This window comes from Triticum dicoccoides, chromosome 5A, assembly GCF_002162155.2.
Source record: "Triticum dicoccoides isolate Atlit2015 ecotype Zavitan chromosome 5A, WEW_v2.0, whole genome shotgun sequence".
Lineage (NCBI taxonomy): Eukaryota > Viridiplantae > Streptophyta > Magnoliopsida > Poales > Poaceae > Triticum > Triticum dicoccoides.
The window spans coordinates 707,475,672-707,488,904 of NC_041388.1; the positions used below are offsets into that span (position 1 = coordinate 707,475,672).

At 42.0% G+C, this 13,233-nt stretch overlaps 1 protein-coding gene across 2 annotated transcripts; it reads left to right on the forward strand.

Annotated features, from left to right (window-relative positions):
* Window positions 1-9,649: 9,649 nt before the first annotated feature.
* LOC119304362 (DEAD-box ATP-dependent RNA helicase 50-like) lies at window positions 9,650-13,233 on the forward strand. Of its 2 annotated transcripts, none has more exons than XM_037581545.1 (8): window positions 9,650-10,013; window positions 10,155-10,690; window positions 11,205-11,399; window positions 11,492-11,679; window positions 11,783-11,996; window positions 12,221-12,352; window positions 12,481-12,653; window positions 12,766-13,233. In XM_037581545.1, the coding sequence occupies exons 1-8, from the start codon at window positions 9,698-9,700 to the stop codon at window positions 12,986-12,988; spliced, it is 1,977 nt and encodes a 658-aa protein (XP_037437442.1). In that variant the 5' UTR covers window positions 9,650-9,697; the 3' UTR covers window positions 12,989-13,233. The 2 variants fall into 2 exon arrangements, with proteins under 2 accessions (XP_037437442.1, XP_037437443.1); XM_037581546.1 differs by having other exon boundaries at window positions 10,176-10,690.

The window sequence follows — 13,233 nt, forward strand, 5'->3', positions numbered from 1 at the left end:
GGAGACTGACCGCACGTGTGTTGAACTCGGAGGTGCCGTCCGTTCGGCGCTAGGATCTCCGGTGATTTGGATCACGTCGAGTACGCCTTCCTCATCCCCGTTCTTTGAACGCTTCCGCGCGTGATCTACAAAGGTATGTAGATGCAATCCAATCACTCGTTGCTAGATGAACTCCTAGATGGATCTTGGTGAAACCGTAGGAAATTTTTTGTTTTCTGCAACGTTCCCCAACAAGCGGAGTGGAGGATCGGCTAGCGGCAGCCGACTGGGGGATTGGTGGCGACGGAGCGAAGGATAGGCTAGCGACATCATTTTGTAGAATTGGCGGCGGAGGCCAAGTTTAGGATCAGCGGCAGCGGCCGAGAGGAGAGGCGGCGGCGACCGAGTGGAGAGGTGGTGGTCCATGCTCATGCCCGTGTGGTAGCACAGGAGGATCGGGGGTGCATGGTGCGGGGCGGCGGCTGAGCGAAGGTCATGGGAGGATTAGATCGGTCGTGGTGCGTGGTGCAGGGCAATTCTTTCTTTACAAAGGGGCAGGGAGGATTAGTGGTGGATGGATTTGGGGCTTGTTGCGTTAAACATTGGAGGGTTTGGGGCCTCTAGATCTCTAGATGGACAATCGTGATGGTTTGTACCTGCCCCCCTTTAGGTCTTTTATAGGGGTAGTAGATGCATCATTGTAACTTCTGTCGGCGTCGACAGTAACTTTTTGTTGTTCCTTCTTATATTGTTGTTTTCTGCGTGGAAGAGTTGCAGAGGATATATTCGTTCTAGTGAAAGAGAAAGAAATGTTTTCTACCACTATAATTTATTTTCCTTAGCTCTGTAATTTCTTTCAGCTTGCACTGTAACTTATATTTGTTCCTTTTGTTCTTAGTTATTTTTCTAGTGGGTCAGCCAACGTGTGTGCCCAACCCGTTGACATACATAAAAGATGGGGCGATGGAAGTAGTGCGGTCGAAATATAGAATACATCAGTACCTGGCGCTCAGGAATATGGGCACAATATTTTTGAATGAAACCAAATTAAATACAGTCGAGTGTCAAATAGACACTCCTACATGGAGATCAGATCATAGTGACTACTCTTCCCTTCTGCAAACAAAGTAAGAGTGAAAATTGATTATTTGTATACCAACACTTCACAATACACAACAGCCACCCTATAGATTCGAGAAGGCAGGCTTCGAGAAAACTACATAAGTTTGAAATAATTATGTTTAGAACATAAAGCATGAAACATGATCGAGCGTAGAGCTAACGAATACACTATGGTAAGAAATGGTGAGATCTCACTTTCTCCTTTTCTCACTCAACCACAACTTGCTGACTTTCGCGTTGTAAACTAGATTACACCGATCAAATCTTGCCTTAGGATTGCAGATTGGTTTGCCAATTAATTTGTCTACTTGACTTGGATTCAGATCACCGTGTAAACTACTTTTTTGACCCAAAACTTTGAGAGGTTGTTGTGGTCAAATGGTGTGATTAAAATTGATGGAAATCTGGTGGTAGTGGTGTATCATCATGGTTGATAACCATGACAAGTTGGAGCTTAAATGGGTGGATGCAAAATGTACTTCCTTCACAAGCTGGTTCTGTGGATGCAATCTTTGGAAAATTGTGGACGAAGTTGTGGTAGGTGGGTGGAGCTCAAATTTTGTGGACATGCATGATATGGGTGGATGTTGATGTATGCAAAATCTTCATAGGATGAAGCTACAATTCACATGCTTTACATGAGGTGCCGAAAAGATCAGCATGGAAATACCTGACGATGCTGAGACTCTAGTGTAGAAGGAAACCTAGAAGGTCTCGGAAGTGCCCGTGAAAATGTTATGCTCGAAGGTCTAGAGAAAACATATGGTATTAAATGAAAAATAGCTTGTCTGTTCAAGAAAATACATCTAAGCAATTCTAATGACATAGAAAACATGGTTTGCTCACCATGACTGAATCAATCCTCTTAGGCTTAATAGTACTCGGCAGAACACTCCGATGAACTGGTACAATGAGAAAGAAAGGAGTTGAAATGCTTGAGTGGCATATACACCAAGAATTTGGTTTAGGACCTTACCTTTGTCAACCGAAGATCTTTCATTTTGCCCGATCTTGATTTTATGACTGTCCTACACTTAGTGTGAACTCCATGTGAATATTGGATTAATCAAAGAACTAGTAAATTACATGATAAGTCCTTGAGGTAGGAAAAGTATCGAAAATATGGAGGTTGGGGTCACCATTGATGTTTCTGCTAAAAATTAAGGACTAAATTCCCTCAAAAAAACTAAGGACTAAATCCATGAAATAAACTTGATAAGATGTTAGTCCTCTCAATTGCTTTGTCATTAATGGCCAAAACCCTATAGGTTCGATGATACATCACAACCAACCTGATTATTTACAAAATATGAAATGCACTAAGGAAATATATATAATTTCAAAAGACAATAGGTTCAAAACACGAAGCATGAGACAAGACCGAGTAAAGAGTTAACAAATAGTTGCACCTCCCATACAAAAACATTCAATGGAGTACTACAGGTAATAGGTTCCACATTAAGCGCGAGATAAAACCCAATACACAACTTGCATCCCCCTTATGGAAAAGATTCTCATTTCACCTAGGAGTTTTTTATTTTTTTTTGAAAAAAACCAAAGCCTACATGATTTAATTATGCCTGATAACCACTCTGGCACAATCATCTTGCTTTGAGGAGCAAGGTACCAGTTCACCAGAGCTAAGATAAACACAGGAGTTCACTGAAGGATAGACCAAACATATATTGTAGATACTCATGGCGTATCCTCCAATGTCATTTGGTTTCATCCCTGACATCAGCCTGATGGTCATTCTTTTAAGATTTGGCGCCCAACTGAACATCAGTGTCACGAAATCCATCTCATGATCCCTTCCTCTGAAGTTGTTAATTTCCACTTCTTCAAGATGTATCAAGGAGATAGTTTGGCTCCTCCAGTTCTTGGGCCCATTGCAAGGACACCTTTTTAGACATTTTGACATCTAGGACATGAAATACATTAAAATGCATTTTTTAAAAGGGTACGACTATTTTATATATATATATATATATATATATATATATATATATATATATATATATATATATATATATATATATATATGTAACCAACATGCATAATTACCTCAGACCACCTCGGTAAGACAATCTTAAGACTTTGTGTAGTAGTTCGAATTTGATGCATGCTAAGAATATACAACACAAATGCTGCTATAGCATGCCTCTTTGCATTGAGATGTAGCTCCAAGACTATAAAGTTGGTGACTGGAAGTTTCTCCATCTCCCGCGCAAAGTTTAGTTCTGAACCAATATTCTGCAAAAGAATAAATTATTTGGCTTGATGTATATCATAAGATTCTTAGAATTAGTTTAGTAAGAAAATCCAGTAGGTTGAAAAATGGGTTTATCTATATATAAGTTGCCTGAAATATTACACATTCATACGATTGTTTTATTAGCCTCTGGATTGTGCCTATGCTATTGTGTTCCTCATCCATAACATGACTTGCATAGTGAGGTAGACCTATTTCTGTACTTACTACAAATCTCTTTATCTGAAAGGATTAGCATGCACACAAAAAGGGCACTGTAACCATGATAGGAAAATAAACAAATTCCCTAAAAAGGGAAAATCAAGAAAAACATACTTATTATGGCGGATATAATTCATGGTGTAGTATTAACTTTATTAAAATTATAATAATTAAAATAATATGTAATACCAAAAAATTCCCCAAGTCAAGATCTACACACACATTACAAGGAGCTTGCACTATACCATAGCATATTAGAACAATTGTGAAGTACTGCAATTTTCATCGAATACAACTATAGTAGAAAATTATTCTAGATAATAAAGTTGACTTGTGCTTCACATCAGTTGGATTGCTACTACTCACGAGCACACACACACACACACACCTAAAATAATCTAATGAACGAGATAATCAATTCAGTGTAAAACAAAGTTACCTAAGACTAGCAAAATCATAGAAATTATGATTTGGAAATGAATATGTAATATTCATCAAAAATATTCTCCTTTTGTAAGAGGATAGCAAACAAAAGGTAGTAGAAATATATAAACAAAAACAAAGTGGGAATGAATTGAAAATTACGTGGAAAAAATTGATTTATACAAGAAAGAGATTATGTAGCATTGTTACCCCCCCAAAAATACAAATAAAATAAATAATAAAGGAGATGAACTAGTTGATAAAACTAAAATACAAAAAACTAAAGAGTAGATGAAATAAGAGACAAAAAGATGAAAAAATGTTTCTACATAAGACGAAATTTTAGGACTAAAGTTACAGTAAAAACCAAAAAAGTCTAAAGTAAGGGAAGAATCACAAAAATCAAAATATTTCGGTGCATTGATCTATGCATGAAGTTTTAGAGATTTTAGACAACTTTCACTAGAATTTGTATTACATCTCAGTTCTATTGTGCTCCTTCATAACATGACTTGCATTATGAGCTAGAATATTTGGTGAGCCTACAACAAATATGTTCAGCTCAATTGATTAGTCTATACAAAACTTGGCAACATAATTGTGATAGAAAAAATCCCTGAAAAGGGATAATCAACCAAGAAAACTTGCATAGTTCATGCAGTAGTATTACCTTTATTGAAAGAAAAAACATGACCAAGGAAGAAGAAAATGTCCCAAAATTTAAGGATTGCTCAAAAATTACACACAATTTAAACTACACTAGATCCATAACATGGAAGAAGAAGTATAAAATAATGCAATTTCATCAATACAACTTAAAGTAGAAAACAATATTCTACACAACTAGGACGACTAATGCACCCCGTGAGTAGTATTGCTACTTGTAGTCACAAACATGCAAACATATGAAATAATCCAACAAACAAGAAAATCGGCCTAGATAAGAAAATGAGTTGCCTACATGTAGCACAACCAATTAAAAGTTTGGGTTTTGAAATGGATATGCAGCTTCTATAGAGCGTAATAGCATAACATATAAAACATTACAAAAATATATGAAGAAAATTTGTTCAGCTCAAGTGATTAGCATGCACATAAAAATATGCACTATAACTATGTTTTAAATAGCAAAAAAATTCTCTATAAAGGGAAAAGCACCAAAAAAACTTATCGCGGCATATATAACTCATGGAGTAGTATTGCCTTGACTGGAAATAAAATAAAAAGACTAGAAGATTATGGAAGATGAAAATGCAAAACAACATCAAGTTTTGCACACACATTACACGGATCTTGCACTATACCACAACATGTAAGAACAAGTACAAAGTACTCCAATTTTCTTGTATATAGATGAACTAGGAAAGTTATTCTAGATCACTACAATGACTTGTGTGTCACATCACTTGGATTGCTACTCTTACTCACAAAGATGCAAACGTCTCACAAAATCTAGTGAGCAAGAAAATTGTCTACAATGAAAAATGAGTTTCCTAAAGTTAGGAAAATCATGAAATAATGGGTTTCCAAATGAATATGTGATATTGATAGACATATACTCTATACATAAGAGGATATTTCTATCTCCACTAATACTAATTAAAAAGAATGTAAAGTTCCTGTTTCACCTTTCCTCTGCCCTACCTCTATAAGCGTCCCCCTTCCTTCTTTTCCTTTTCTAACTTTTTTCATCTCGTCTCTAATTTTCCTAAAACCAACTCAACTACCCCACGTCTTTAAAGTTACCAAATCTCTACTACTTAAAACGAACGTAAGGTCCGTGTTTCACCTTTCCTTCGTCCAACATGTATAGGCGTTCCCCTTCCTTCTTTTCTTTTTCTAATTTTTCACTCATCTCTAAATTTTCTCCCACTTGTTTTTCCTAAAACAAACTCACTTGTCTCACGTCTTTTTAAGTTAGAAAAATAAAATAAATTGATAAATTCTTACCAAATAGTTGTTCAACAATAAGTTTGAAGTAAATAATGGTGATTTCGTACAAAAACTTGCTAACATTTTACAAACGAATGTAATAATAGGTGTGCAATCAAATGTCCTAGAATGTTTATGCTCCTGTTGCAACCGACGGGCAATTATATAGTCAAGTAAAAAAAGAATAAAAAAGCAAGAATGGACTAAAAAAAGTACACACACAATAGATTTATGTAAGAAAGAAATCATTTCAGGGAAAAGGGGGGACATGGCTGCAAGGACAAGGGCACTCTATATAGTTACAAATGAATGAAAATGCCATGCTTAAAGCCAAAATAATAAACTATTAAGATACATGTCATGATTTGAGGTCTCAAAGAAGGGCATGGAAATGGATAGATACTCTTTAATGCAAATTGAAAAGAAATACAACCCAATTCCTACGATAATGTAGCAGCAGTGTTGCCTAGAAAGAATAAAAAAAATAAACTTATGGATAAAGCTAAAACAAAAAATAAAATAGTATAAGAGAAAAAGGACAAAATGGTTCTACGCAAGATAGAATTATAGGAGTCAAGTTACCATGAACAATGGCGACAGTAAGAAAAATATTGAAAAATAAAAATACACTAAATTGCTCAAAACTTTCACCATTCTATGTTCAAGTCGCTACTATTATAAGTCTAAAACATCACCAGGAATGAAGGACATAAATTATGTTGGAGATGAACCATTAAAACACACATTAGATATCTCTATCTATCTATATGTGAAGTGAGGCACAAAGGAACAACAATGTGCTTAGCAAAAGCCATCGTGTATGAGGGTCAAATCACAAGGACCAATCAATATAAAAAATTGATTGAAAGCTGAAAAATAGGCAAATAAAAACTAGCAAATGTGATAACAAAAACAAATTTTTTACAAATGATACTAAGGAAATATTTGGCTACAAAAGATAGATTTTTTGGATTAGTTTTATGCTGATATAAAAATAGAAATGAAAAATTATATAGCAAATAATAATATAATATACAAGACACATGACACAAAAACTAAACAAGGAAATCCAGTTTCTCAAAGTCGAACACACTGTGCACAAAACTTATAGTATTCTGTAACTGCACGAACTAACATAAATACCACAACTTTTGAAAGAACAATAACTTTATTTTGAAATATGCATTTACACAGTGTTTTAGGGAATCACTTGGTTTGGGACAATATTTTTGTGTAGGTCATAGTTCTATCTACAAGTCAATCAACTAATAGGAAACCAAAAAAATGCAAATTAAGTTGCATTACTCACTCTCTCCTGCACACACATATTTGACACACACTATGCAGGCCCACCGACCTAATTCTTTCCCTCTCTCCACTCTATCATTCAAAACCACATGCATTGACACACGGAGACACATTCCACCAATCCACCCACACACTCCCGCATACGCGGGCGCGCACACACATACACACACTTGAAAAGGGGGCATGCTCAATCCATCACTCCAGCTCTCTCTTCTCCTCAAAGTCAGCACAAAAGATAAAACAATCTAGCCACCAAAAGCATAAATCTTAAAAAGCCTCTCACGGATGAAACGGACGAGAAGAAAATTAATTCTAAATCTCTACTACTTAAACAAAAGAGTAGCACTCATTTTCATGCCGGCAATGCACTTCGTCAATCGGTTCTATCCTCCCACTATGTCCCTCCACACCATTTTTGTTCAAACGGTTTTTTGTTGAACCACACCCTTTGTACACTTTCCCTGTATGCTAATCAATCACCTTAATTTACTTGGTCTTCTAAACCAATTTCACCTTAGTTTACTTATCAAACTATATACAAGGTAAATCACTAACAAAATCTGATAAACATCTATTTACACAATTGAATTAATATGGGCAGGTAAATCACAAGCTAGTTAACGTCTACAATATTTATATCTCGATGCAACACATGAGCATTGTTCTATAATTAAGAAATAGAAAAACAAGTTGAAAAATAGGTTAAAAAGAGACATACATGAGCAATTATGTGCAAAGATAGGACATGAACACGAAGGGGCTGCGAACATGCATCTTTGTCTTCATTGATGACCTCCCCATCTTTATATTTGTAGTCCTCTATCGTGTCGACCTCCATTTTCTGAAGAAACCATAAATCAAACACAAGAGCCGACTTTGTATATATATACCTCCATGAGACCTTCTCCAACATTGGCGCCGAGACAGAGACGCTGAGGTCCGAGCTTGCATGAACACTAAACTTCAGTTGCTCAAGTATCGGAGTCGCGATCTTGATGCCCTTACATTCCGTTTCGTGGACACCAAGCTCAAGCGCTTGCAGCGACACAGAGCGCACTGTAACATCATGTGCAGACCTATGAGCTTTCACCATAAGCACACGCAGACATGGGCATCGGTTGACTGTGGTGGCAAGGTCGAGGACGGTGCAACCCACGAGAGACAACCTCTCAAGTGCCGAGAACCGGTCAGCCGACATTAGTCGTGTGAAACAGACAAACCGCAACGTCATCGCAATCGATGTGGCATTACGGAAGCAGGGCAGGTCGGCACTAAGGCATCTGCGGAAGTTGTTGATGAAGACAAGCTCCCGCGGGGAGAGCCTCGCCGCGGCATGGAGAATGGGTGCAAACTGAGCGTCTTCAACATCGTAGTTCCCATGAGCGTGGCCGAACTCGATGCCGAGGAGGGACACAATAAGGCCAAGCTCCACAGGAACCTCGAGCGCGACAAGGGCCGCTTCGAGCAAGCTGGGCTCGACCTCACGGTAGGTGACCCTCAGCACCCGCAACCGCAGGCAGCGGTCGAGAAAGGCTGCAAGGTCAACGATGTTGCCAGAGAGTGACAGCCTCTCCAGCGCGGGGAGCTCAGCGTCCGGCAGCTTGATGCGAAGTAAATGGGCGTCCAGCTGGATGGAGGTGGTCCGGAGGAAGCGAGGCATGGCGATTTCGACACGACGGCCCGGCTTAACTACGTAAGACCGCGGGAGGAAGAAGACGAGCTCCTTGGGCGAGATCCGCTTGGCGGCGACGGCGAGCAGCAGCGACTTGGCCTGGGCGTCGTCGTGCTTGGCCGCGTCGCGCAGCGCGCTCCTCGCGAGACGGATGTCGAGGACGGACACGCCCGGAAGCGGAAGGGAAGACGGGCTTCGTGGACGACTTGGCCTCGCGACGCAGGCGAGCGCCTCCCTGACCACCCCGGCGGGGACGTCGCGGAAGGTGAGCCCGGGGAGGCGCGCCACCGGCGCGCGAGGACGCTGGTGCGCGCGGCGGCGCGGGCGCAGCCCAGCCGCCCGAGGATCTGGAGGAGCATGTCCTCCGGGAGCGCGCTGATGCGGTCGCCTCCGTCCGGGCCACCACCGGAGCCTGCTCCATCCGGCGGCGGCGGCGGCGAGCGCCTGATGCGGCGCGCCGATGAGAACTCCATTCGCGAGGCAAAAGTTGAGGAGGGAACCCTACGCACGCGACCCCGCGTGAATAAAAACGGCAGCTCGTCAGTTACTTTTTTTTTTTTTGAGGAAGAGCTCGTCAGTTACTTGGCGGCCCCGCCCACGAAGCTCATGAAGCCCACGAGGCCCATTTTCCTGCCCGGACATCACGGCCCACGAGGCCCATTTTCCTGCCCGGACATCACGGCCCACGAAGCAACGATATCTCCCTCTTCTTCTTCGGATAGGAGGAGGCAGCAGCGCTCACTCAGTCGCATCACCTCACCAAGCTCGCTCTCGCACTCTCGCCGGCGATGGACGTGGCGGGGGCACAGGCGCGCGCGCTGCCGCTCCTCCTCGGCCGGCCGGCCGTCTCCCTCCGGTGCTCCGTCTCGTTCTCCTGCGGCGGCGCGCGGAGGAGCTGGGCGTCCTCCGCCACGGCGGATGGGGAGGACGGCGGCCGCGACTACGAGCGGGTGGCCATGGACACACCCGGCGCGTACCGGCTCGTGGACCGGAGCACCGGGAAGAGCGTCATCGTGTGGGGCGGCGTCGACGACGGCGAGGAGCCCGGCGTGCCGTCCCCGGCGGTCCTCTCCAGGGTCACCGCTGACCGCTCTGCCTCCAAAGGTTCGACCGGACAGTGGCATCCATTGGCAATTTCAAATCTGTTGCGCGAATTTTAGCAAAAATGTTTATGGCCGGGTTAAATTTAGTCAAAATTTCATGAAATTCGTAGTGCTTGAGTGAAATGTGTTGTATTTTCTGAAGAAAATGACACTGCGGGTGCAGCAAATGTGGGGAGTACTGCAGGTGTCGGGAGCTTCGGAAGACTGAAGGCGCAGAAAGTGCAGGCTTTGGCTAGGAGGTCAGCAGCCCAGCTCAAGAGGGAGGGCACTTCTGGCCGCACAAGCATCGCGCGGCGTAGTGAATCTTCTTATGCTGATTCTGATGAAGATGGAAGCAAATCTGGAAGAAGGAAGTTTGTCTCAGACCCGGCGCGCCGCGCGAAACCGAATGGTGACTCTAGGGATGAGAGGAGCAGGGCCGTGCGTTCTCTGAATTCTGTCCTGAGGCAATACAAAGGCGGCGATGATTCAGATTTTTCTGATGAAGAGCCTGCTTCTGGCCCCAAAGTTTGGGGTAAAGTTGCCGATGTTACGTCTTATAGAAGAGAGGATCGGAAGCAGAAGGTCCCTTTGGATAGTGGGTTTTTCAGTCGCAGAACTTTCAAGGAGATTGGCTGCGGGGATGAGATTCTAGGTGCATTGAGAACCTTCGGGTTTCCACAACCATCACATATTCAGGTAAACACATTCTTCTTTCTTCTGCAGAGACAAAAGGATATTGAGTTGTTACCTTAGTGTCCATGAATGTTGCATATCACTTGTTCTCCAGTAAAACACTCAGTAGTCAGTATCTTAGCCATTCTTATCAAGTTACTGAATTCTTCCAAAGAAGGAAATGATGCCTACTCATACAGAAACGACGCCGGTATTTCAGATGTTTGAACAGCGGGTTCGTTGTGTCAAAGTAGTCCTTCCAAAGAAGGAAATGCCCGCTCTCTCGGTTGCGATTCAACGCCGGAATGGAGCCACGGAACAACGGCATTATTCTTTCCTTTGCAGAGGCAAAAAATAATAATATAGAATTGTTAGCTTGGTGTCCATGAATCTTGCACATCACTTGGTCGCCAGTAAAACACTTAGTTCTCAGTATCTTAGTTCATTCATAATTACTGAATTCTTGTACCCATGCATATAAGTCATGTCGATATATGCTAAATGTGCTTCCCTGAACTGGCCCATAAAACTGTCTTAGGCTATGGCATATGGTCCTGTCTTGGAGGGGAGGAGTTGCATTATTGCTGATCAAAGTGGGTCTGGCAAGACATTGGCATATCTCTGCCCTATAGTTCAAAATTTAAGGAAGGAAGAAGCTATGGGGATCCACAAACCATCTCCCAGGAACCCACGAGTCATAATATTGACACCTACTGCTGAACTTTCTTCTCAGGTATACTATACTACTTGCTGAATGTGATGTTGCTGAGGCTTTGTGATAGTTCTAGTATGTAGTAACCGATTGAATCATTTCTCCAAATACAGGTCCTTCAGAATTGCCGCTCAATATCAAAATCTGGGGTTCCCTTCAGGTCTATGGTTGCAACAGGTGGATTTCGACAGAAGACGCAGCTAGAAAGCCTTGATCAAGAGCTGGATGTACTTATAGCAACACCTGGTCGGTTCTTGTATCTGCTTCAGGAAGGCTTTGTGCAGCTAAATAACCTCAGATGGTATGGCTGCTCCTTTTTCCAGTCATTTGAAGTTAAATTGAGAGAAAAACAAGTGGACGTACTAGATAGACCAGAATTAATAAATTGTTCCCTCTGATTGCAGTGCTGTGTTTGATGAAGTGGATATTTTATTTAGTGAAGAAGGTTTTGAACAAGTGCTTCATCAGTTGATTACTGTCGCACCAGTGACCACGCAATATCTTTTTGTCACTGCAACTCTTCCTCTTGATATATATAACAAGGTTGTTGAAACCTTTCCCGACTGTGAGGTGATCATGGGACCTAGTGTCCACCGGACAAGCGCCCGTCTTGAAGAGGTGGGTCATTGCTCACCTTCTTAGTTTCTGTAACCTTTCACTATGCTGCATATGCTGTCTGAAAACGCTTCTAGGAAATGCTCCTGAAGTAACTTGTCTCTCTGTTGCTACTGACATTGTTTACAACTTCAGATTTTTTTTTTTGCGTAAAACAATGCTATTTGTATCATGTGGTATTGTTCTCTAGAGTGATTACATTTTACATTTGTACTGTTACACTACAGATTCTTGTGGACTGCAGTGGAAATGACAATGATGAAAAGAATCCGGAAACAGCCTTTTCCAACAAGAGAACAGCACTTCTGAAGATTATAGAGGAATCTCCGGTTCGTAAAACAATCGTTTTCTGCAATAAGGTACTAGTTCCTCTCCCTTGTATCTCTGTATATCATCATTCACCAATACCAAACATAACTTCCTCAAAAAAAAAACACATGAGAAAGTTCCACTGTCTGACAACTAGTCACATGCTTTATGTTCCCAGATTGAGACATGTAGAAAGGTTGAGAATGTGCTGACACGGCTGGACAGGAAGGCGTCACAGATCAAGGTCCTACCGTTCCATGCTGCGTTGGAGCAGGCGAAACGTATTGCAAACATGAAGGAGTTCCTGAAGAAACAGACTACCGACTCGATGTTCCTCGTGTGCACAGACAGGTGTGGATGAACTGAACAACATTTCTACTTTACTAAGTAATTTCTGGTTTCGAAGCCATTGCTTTCACTGAACCGCTGGACTGAATGTGTATCATTTATCTGATGGTGGCAGAGCTTCACGAGGGATCGACTTCACGAACGTGAACCACGTGGTGCTCTTCGACTATCCCCGCGACCCGAGTGAGTACGTCCGCAGGGTTGGTAGGACAGCCCGTGGTGCATCGGGCGACGGCAAGGCTTTCGTGTTTGCGGTGGGCAAGCAGGTGTCCCTGGCCAGGAGGGTGATGGAGAGGAACCTCAAGGGCCACCCGCTGCACGACGTCCCGTGCTTCTAGTTATAGAAGAGCGGCTGATGATGCTCCTCTGCTCGCACAGCTCTAGCTAGTATTTGCAGTAGTATATGATGATGTATACGCACTGCTGTCACATCTAGGATATGTATGCTAGTATTCTGCTGATCATGCCTGTGTGCTGCTGCTGATACATTTATTTGGGTTAAAAGGATGTGTACAATGAGAAGCTGCGAGGCGTTTAATAACATTCAAAATAAGTGCAAGGCATTTATGTTGAGATGATTCAA